Source organism: Populus trichocarpa, chromosome 2 (genome assembly GCF_000002775.5).
Source record: "Populus trichocarpa isolate Nisqually-1 chromosome 2, P.trichocarpa_v4.1, whole genome shotgun sequence".
In the NCBI taxonomy this organism is placed as follows: Eukaryota; Viridiplantae; Streptophyta; class Magnoliopsida; order Malpighiales; family Salicaceae; genus Populus; species Populus trichocarpa.
Window position 1 is genome coordinate 16,105,074 of NC_037286.2, and position 9,549 is coordinate 16,114,622.

Sequence of the window (9,549 nt, forward strand, 5' to 3'; positions counted from 1 at the left end):
AAACCTTAAGGCCACTGGAGGCTTACATGGTCGTTAACTTTAGGGCCTGTGGGATTAGTCGAGATGCGGGCAAGCTGACCCGAACACTCACGTCGATAAAAAAAATCTCCTCTCCATGTTCTCTTCAGCAAAACACCCAAAATAAATCTCCTAACTAACATGTATAGAATAAGATTAAGATACAAAAAGGTATTGGAATCATTAAGTACATGGTCCAAGGAATTTAATAATTCAAAACACTAAAAAAACTATATAAAAAAAAGAAAGGGAGCAAAATAAAAAAATATTGTTAGACTGTAACACTCTATGAAGATAAAAGATTTATTGTATATATATTTCGTTAGAAAGAAAAAATCCTAAAGAATGATTCAAAGCATTTCTTCAATTCCTTTAATTTTGATAAATTAATTCACGTCCTTTTATTTTATTTTTATAATTTTTAGTACTTTTAATTTGTAGTCCAACCATATTTTTAAAAAAATTAATTTTTTTAAATTATTTTAATATATTTATGTCAAAAATAAATTCTAAAAAATTAAAAAATAATTTAACTTGAATATATTAGAATAATTAATTATTTTTAATTTGAATATATTAGCTATTCTAAAAAATTAAAAAATAATTTAACTTGAATATATTAGAATAATTAATTATTTTTAATTTGAATATATTAGCTTTTATCTTTTTATATTTTTTTAATAATTTAACTCCCTTTTTCTTTTTATATTTTTTAGTCTAACCGTTAAAAATTAATTTTTTTATTTTAAATTAATTATTTAAATATATTAATGTTAAAAATAAATTTTTAAAAGATAAAAAGTTTAATAAATAAATTCTATCATAATTTTAACTACAGGTAGGTAAACCATAGGTTATAGCTATCATGGGTTCTACAGTTGTGCAAGGGGCATCAACGTGAAGATGCACCAGGTTCTCGACGGTGGAGATATGCCACGAATGTGTTGTTATTTTGTTGCTCACGTGGCCCAACGAACAACCACAGATCTATGTACAGCACTAGCCCCCCACCCTCGCTGTCCCTCTCCTTGTAAAGTCTGCCGCCACAAATTTAACATTTCACTCGTCTATAAAAAGAACCAATCCTACTTGGCTCTCCTGGCTATATAATACAAAGTTACACTTTTTTTCGTCTACACCAAAAGTTACACACTATAATCTGTAGCAACAGCCCTTTCTCACTAGATACAGAATGGGAAGGGCACCTTGTTGTGAAAAAGTGGGCTTGAAGAAAGGGAGGTGGACTGCAGAAGAGGATGAGAAATTGGCCAAGTATATTCAAGCTAATGGAGAAGGGTCTTGGAGGTCAATGCCCAAGAATGCAGGTATACTTGCTTGTTCAAAAGAACGTCGCTCGTTATGGGTTGCGAGCTTGTTTCTTTTGAAATTGAATGCAATGTTACATTGAGCATGTTGTTGACTTTTTCATGGGATTTGTTTTCATTTTATTTTGTCATTTTGAAGGGTTACTGAGGTGTGGGAAGAGTTGCAGACTGAGATGGATTAACTATTTGAGAGCTGATCTGAAGAGAGGAAACATATCGACAGAGGAGGAAGAGATCATCGTGCAATTGCATGCTTCTTTGGGCAACAGGTAAGTGCATTATTAGGGCAGCATTTTCCTTCATTAGTTATTTCAACTTCTTGGTCCCTCCTTCCTGCTTTCTTTTCATTGCTTTACCTTTCTATTTTTCTTTCACTTCCTCTCCTGACAGCTTTGGAATCTCCCTTCATAAATGTTCAGTGAGTAAATTAGTTGGGAAAGAACTGGAATGATGGCCACTAAACAACAACATTTTTTTAACTCTAAAATTGCTGTCAAGAAAAAGAAAAAAGAAAAAGAAAGCATCTTTGGAGAAAATAGTCATATGCTACCCGTGTGATATTCATTTCAAAGGCAAAGTGAACTTAAATAAAACCTCTAATATTTTTTGCTATGATACGCAGGCCACAGAGAAAAATGGCCGTGCCTGCCTTGGCGTAGTGAACTAGAAAAAAACAATGTTGTAAATGCCTAATTAGGTGACTGGAATCATCACAGCCTTTGCTACGAAAAAGAAAGAATATATCTAAGAAATATATGTTTTCCACAACGTCTTTTTTATTTACTCGAGTATTTAAGATTTTTATGACGTTTTTCATAATTCATGTGCTGTAGTAACTATATATTAAAAAAAAAATGAGATTACTCCAAATCATTTAAGAATTCCCAGTAATGTATATCCATTGGTAATAAAAAAAAAGTGGGGGGGGGGGGGGGGGGGGGAAGTAGCTAAAGAATTGCATAATTACAAAGTGTATGTTCAAGATGAAAGGGAAACAAACGGTGAGTGAAACAGACTCAGGTAGCTAGATTGAGATCTCTACGGAGTTGGGAACCGAGTCAAGGTTAATCGCAAGACGCTGTGATTTAATTAATAATTAAAAGATGACAGCTAGCAGAAGCTTCACTTAGTGTTATATATATATATGGGTTAATTAATTACTTAGTTAGTGACTATCCCTAGCTAGCTTCGCTCGGGAGGGGTTTGGTGAGTTTAATTAATTAAATGTTAATCTCTTCTGATCGAACTTGTCCTGCCCCTGTTGGCCGATGCTATTTAGCTACCCTCTACTGGTCATAGATGTGTTTAACATGGTTTTAAAGAACAGGCTAGCTGTTAACGACGGAGTTTGACATACCCGCTGTGTGTTTAATATGTTCTTAAATCGATATGACATTTTGCAAGCATCTCGATGATATCAGCCATTATGCAGCCCGTTACTGATGCTAGCTAGCGTTATCGTTTCTTTTTATACTTCCATAAGCTATGTCATGTTCATTGCAGGTTAATAACTCATGTCATGCTCTAAATCTTTTATATATTTACTTATATTTTAATCATTTCTTCTTAAGGTATGCTATTTATTTGCAATCCATGGTTATATCAGTTGTTCTATAGAAATATTGATCATAACATTAATTTAAACATGTTATGTAATTAATAATAAAAATATATATATAAATAAAAGGGATAGAGATGAGACAATATGCCGATAGAGTTATGGAGACGACTTACTTCTTAAGGGTATATATACGAGGAAACCATGACCAACGGAACTGGGGACGTTTCTCCTGCTCTCTAGTCACACATTGGATTTGTTTAGAGAAAATTTTATAAATGAAAAGATCCCCAGCTAAATTTTTGGATGATTCCTGATCACACAGTTTTGTTATTTTGATGACGTTGTTTTCTTTCCCACCATAAAGGAGCAGGGTGGGTCACCACTTTTGCCATGCATTATATTTTATTTTATTTTATTTGTATGGGAATATGGCATTTAATGTTCATCGCTAATTATTTCGATGGCTTCAGATGGTCTTTGATAGCCAGTTACTTACCAGGAAGAACGGACAATGAGATAAAGAACTACTGGAATTCTCATCTGAGCAGAAGGATCCACAGTTTTAGAAGGTCTGCAAGTGAAAGTCTACCATTGATCACGGAAACAGCCAAGGAGGGCGTGTTAACCAAAGGAAAAGGAGGTCGAGCAGGTAGATTTGCAGTAAAGAAAAACAAAAATAGCCACACTCCAAAAGATGCCACCAGGGCGTCGACAAAGAAACCTCTCATGGAAAACAATACCAGTAATTGCCATAATTCAAACATTGAAGTCATGCAATTGCTGCAGACACCAGCAATAGAAAAAGAAACCTTGTCAAGTGCAATCAATGATACGGTAATTTGGGATCCATGTGAAGATGATAAGGAACAAATGGACCTCGTTATGCCAAGTCCCTATCCAGAAACTGGAAGAGGAATGGTGGGTTCAAGTGGGGAGAAAGCAACCCTGGTCGTAAGCCACAGTGACGAAATTACAAGTGGGAATTCAATGTTGTGCCCTAGTGTTGGCGAGATAGAAAATGACAGCTCAGGGCCATTCTATCAAGGCATTGAGAACACACTGTGTTTTGATGAGGTTACGGACAAGGAGTTGCTGGATCCAAATGGGGGTTCGACATTAAATGAGGAGCGACAAGATGGTCTCGTGGTTCGCAGTGAAGAGAGAGAAAATGGGGTTTTAAGTCCAAACAAAACAGTTTATGACTCCATTGGTTATTTGAGCTCAAATGGAGAGAGTGGTGAGTGGCACTCGTGTTCTTCAATAAGTATATCAGGTTTTGATGATTGGATCTGGGATGATGTGATGGGAGGACATGTCGAAGGAGGAGGAGATCATTTGATTCAAGAAGACAACATGCTATCTTGCTTGTGGGAGAGCGATCAGGTGGAGTGGGGAGGAGGAGGCACTGGACTATGAGAAGCAAAATGCCATGGCTGCGTGGCTTCTCTCTTGATTTCCTATTAGTCTACCGGAAAGATTGATTATACTATATAGCTAGCTAGCAGACAGCATTAATTCTCGGTTGGTTTGATTTCCTATTTCTGTTTGTAAAATATCAGGATGCGAGAGCAGCAGCTAGCTCTTAGGAAACCGAGCTCTTGGTTGATTAGTTGTTAACTAGAGAAACAAACATTTGTTTTAAGATAAATATATATAGTTGTCCGCCGGAACTAATTAAAAATAAGAACCGGTATAATTTACTTAGATTAATAAACATGTCTTCAATTAAATAAATTCAATTTTATTTATTTAATTTGGAAAAATATATTAAATATTCTTTGACTTAAATCCTACAAGACTTTTATGCAGTTGATTGTATTATTAGCCTAGCCTTCTTCTTTCAATTCTTCTGTCAGTTTTATCATCTAAGCCCTCGCATGGGTCGATCTGTGATTTATCTGTCTGATTTTAATATAACATTTATATCTTCATCAGCTTACATTCATCTCAATTAATTATACGAGTTTTAAAATTAAAACCATGTAAATTTCCAGTGATCCTAAGATTTACAGAACTTGAACTGATGATCTCTAGAAAATAAATCTAAAACCTGACCGGTTAAGTTATATCCCTTAAAATTAATACCGCATATCGTTTACTTAATAATAATAATAATAAAGTAGAAAAAAAAGAGAAAGAAAATAATCCTCCAACAGAAGAGAAATCAGAATGGACCACATACAGTATAGCTATGGAAAATTGGCTGCAAAATTAAATAAACCTCTCGTCTCCCAAGAGATATCGAAGTGATTTTTTTCCCCATATAAAAGCTATTAAGTTTTTTCCTCAAAGATTTATACTCAAAAATCAAGGAATATAAAATATTTCTTTAATTAACTATATATATATATATATATATTAAATCAACTTCTTGAAGTCGATATTGAAATCTTAATTTTCTGAAAGGATTTATACTTAAAAAATCAAGAAAAATAGCATATTAATTTCCTTATAAACCGTGCAAGGCTGACATTGAAGTGATCTTCGACTCAAATTTAATGCGAGCAAATTAAAGTAGTTAGGCAAATACTTAAGTCATTAATACAAATTGTCTTTTCCTAATTTTTTTGGTCAACCTCCAGCAATAAATTAAGCTGAGAGCTTAATTTTGACTTTTGAGAGCGATTGTAACGAAAGTTCTTGTCTTTTTGTTCACCACCCTATCAATCCCCTTTCTTAATGTTCTTAATTTTCTTGAATTCTTTTATACGGATGATCATATTTTTCTTGTCTTTTTGTTTATTTCTTATAATATTCAAATATCACTGAAATTATTAGATCGATCTGATGATTACTGTAGGTATGATTTAATTTCCTTTTATATGAAAGTTTTATATTTTTAGATTTGAGAGATTAGATAATTAATTTGAATAAATGTTCGGGGATTTGTCTACATATATACGTAATTTGAGAAGAGAAAATCCTTGATGAAAATGGCTGGATATATATATATATATAAAAAAGAAGTTCTTAATTTGTTTTTTCTATATAGAACTATATATAATGCTATTGTTTAATTATACATTTTTAAAGTAAGTTAATGATATACATGCATTGGAAACTTTGACTATATATATCTTAATTAATTTAGAGTGGTGGATTTGCCAAATTCACCTAATAAGTTATAGCATGAGAATCACCCCTCTGCTGTAACTGTTTCATTAATATATACAGTTTAGATGATGTTGTTTTCTAAAAATTTTTACTTGAAAATGTATTAAAATAATATATTTTTTATTTTTTTAAAATTATTTTTTATATTAACACATCTAAACAATCCAAAAACATAAAACAAAATAATTTTAAACAAAAAAGTTTTAAAACTTACCCAACCCCTATTTAAAATGCAATACCAAACAAGAAAAATCATAATTTGCACGTTCCCTGAGTGTTTGGGAGTGTGATTTTGGTTTTTTTTTTCAAAGTGTTTCTTATTCGGAAATACATCAAAATAATATTTTTTATTTTAAAAAAATTATTTTTGATATCATAGTATCAAAATTATTTGAAAATATCAAAAACTATTAATTTAAAACAAATAAATAAATTAAAAAAAATTAAAAAAAAAACTTTCTGAATATAAAAATAAACAGGTAGAAGGACCAGAGGGTAATGAGCCATTTGGGGTCATCGATGGTGACTATGCTCCCACCATTTGTTAGAACATTAATTCCAAAATCATGATGTGCAATATCAATCTGTAACAAGAATCTCGAATTTATAAAAAAAGATTTCCTTGTGACAAGAATACTCCAATTTCTAGAATCCACATGATTTGTAAAATGATTAAGCATGTTAGCATAGTTGATTTTATTTTTTTATGTTTCAAAAATATTTTAAAATTTTTATTTTTTTATTTACTTTAAATTAATATGTTTTTGATATTTTTAGATTATTTTAATGCGTTGATATCAAAAATAATTTTTTAAAACTAAAAAAAATATTATTTTAATATATTTATAAATAAAAACACTTTAAAAAATAATCATAATCACTCTTTCAATAACACCCGTAGCCGCGCTTACCTGCATCGTTGGTGTTTGAGTATCTACCGACCATTCAAGCCAAAAAAAAATTAACATCAAGAAATCAGAAAGGAAGATCGGCATATAATGGTCCGTGCACTAAAAGCCTCCAGAGGCACGGCCCATCTTCGTCGACGTTTACTCGATAGACAGTTCCCCTTGCACCAAGCATGCATGCCATTGCTGCGTGAAGAATTATATCAAACCTCCTATAATTTAATTCTATTTTTATTTTGCCTCCGTTCATTACTAGATTTAAAAAACTCCAAGGAATTTTCAATAGAAATTTGTTCGTCGTGATATTTTTTTGGTAAAATATCAATAAATAATTCACATTAAAAAATCAAATTTAATCACCTATTTTTTATTAGCAAGCCCGTCAGGATAAAATTTTTAATAATTAATTCCGTCAAAAATACCCAAATCTTTTGTATCTTTACTAATAAATAAGTGTGAAATTGTTGATATAATAAACAAGTCCATCAGTAATTTCATCGGTGTTTTCACTATTTTATTTTTGTTTAATTGATAAATCTCATGGTCAATTTAGACATGCAACAACATGAATGCAGAGCAGCACTGCAGACAACATAAATATGCAAATTAAAAAGAAAAGGATAGAACTTGGCATGAGAGGGATGTTCATAGCTGAAAAAGAAACTTCTATAAAATTTCATGATAGTTAAATAGTTTAACTCTATGATACCCATGAACGACTGTAAGAATAGCAAAAACTACATCGTTCTTACATCCCATAGCACACACATTATTATGAATGATCAAATAATACTTAAATAGTTCAACAAACTATCATTCAGCACACAAAGAGGAATTATGGAGATGCCCTGAGTATGCTATAGCATGAGTTTGTCTTTAAAAAACAAGACGGGCAAGAGGTCCGATCCATTCCTCTTTGTGTGCTGAATGAAGTGTACAGGTAAAAAAACACAAACCAGTTGGTCTGTGGGTGTAGTTATGTAAGAAAGAAGACGAATCTCTTTTTCTCTTTGGTTTCGGTCATGGCATTAACTATTGGGTTTGCTATGAAGCTTTGATCTTTGGCTCTTTGCCATGTTCTTTTGTTTGAAATCATGTGAAAACATTGCTCAATTAACGAGGTTCGTCTCCTGTTTTAGCTTTCAAGAAGGAAAACAGGGGGCAGTTGTTGCCAGAATGAGAGGAACTTTAGCTTTTGCTGTGTTTTGAAAGAACAAGAGTCCCTGGGAATGCCCGTAGTATGGCCTTAATGTGTTTAGATTCTGAATGCAGGTTGTCTGAATGTTCACAATGCCAAAACTGCAACTCCCGTTTTTACCCTTAACAAAGTTTTTTTATATGCATGCTTAGGACTTAGTTCCTTCGGTTTTATTTCCTTTGTGTATAAATCACATAGCATGCCGCTCTCATGATGTATCTTCAAGCCATGCGCACATGCACATACTTATTATTTGTCATTTGTATGCATAAAGTCAAGTTTTGAGTGTGAAGTTGGGTGCTTGTTCAAAAATTGACAAAATCTCTTATTCGCTAAAGATTTTATTGAAAATTCAAATTGGTAAAATAAATAAATTAAGGTTTTCTTAAGGATTGATGTCAAGTTTTAAATAAATAAATTATAAATAAACTCAAAATTTTATAACATCAAATAATTTAAAAAAAAACACGGACAACGATAGCATTTCATATAAAAAGATACAGTTAGGGTGGTATCTATCTTTCCTTAAATATAACTAACTCAGTACTCGATCTCTGAATAAACCAGTGTCTATTTTAGAATCCTTAGTTTTTTTAATAACTAGTTAGAAACTCCGAATCAATCAACCCTTTCTCAATTAGTAAGAGACAATTCTATAAAAAAATTCAGTCATTCACTAAGATTTTGAATAGTTGTCTCGAATTCAAGTTGATTATGTCTCGTTCTTTTCTCGGAGAAAGATGATCAAACAATTCTCAATCATAATTCTTGCCGATCGAATCATCTGTATAATATACAAAAAATAAAAACTCTAGATATTTGATATTTTTCTCTTTAAATGAGATCTCAATTCTAACTATGGTTTCTTTATATATTTTATGACTAGAATCTCCCATTTAGGGAGATTAACTTGCCTCTTGTTGTTCTGCACAAAAAAGTCTTTCCTCCAATTTACTAATTCAGGGGATGATACTGACCTTTTGCATTTGAAAAATATATTCTTTCAAGAGGAGTATGGGCCGGCTAATGGTGCAATGAGATCATATTGGAATTGTAACTCAAGAGAAATTTGGACATTTATTGCTTACTTGTACTATATTTATAAATTATTTTCATACTCAACAAATAAAAATTTAAAAAATTTAATTTTTTTGTTATTTATTTTATTTAAAATAATTTATAAAATTTAATTTAATTTAAATTTTAATTCTATTCTTCTTTAAATTTTTTATTTACAATTTTAATCCCTATTCTTTTAATAAACTTAAAAATTAAAATTAAAAATTAAAAAGTTATTTTTAATTTATTTTTTATAATATAGTACAAAAAAAATTCAATTTAATTTTTATGATATTATTAAACATCATAAAATAATTTATTTCACATTAAAAAAAAAAAAAACTATTCTCAGCAAACAAAAATCAT

At 31.2% G+C, this 9,549-nt stretch overlaps 1 protein-coding gene across 1 annotated transcript; it reads left to right on the forward strand.

Annotated features, from left to right (window-relative positions):
* Positions 1-1,067: 1,067 nt before the first annotated feature.
* On the forward strand, positions 1,068-4,655 carry LOC7460443 (transcription factor MYB63). The gene is made up of 3 exons (XM_024595213.2): positions 1,068-1,343; positions 1,483-1,612; positions 3,375-4,655. Exons 1-3 carry the CDS (start codon positions 1,211-1,213, stop codon positions 4,318-4,320), a joined length of 1,209 nt encoding a protein of 402 aa, XP_024450981.1. The 5' UTR covers positions 1,068-1,210; the 3' UTR covers positions 4,321-4,655.
* The last annotated feature ends 4,894 nt before the right edge of the window (positions 4,656-9,549 follow it).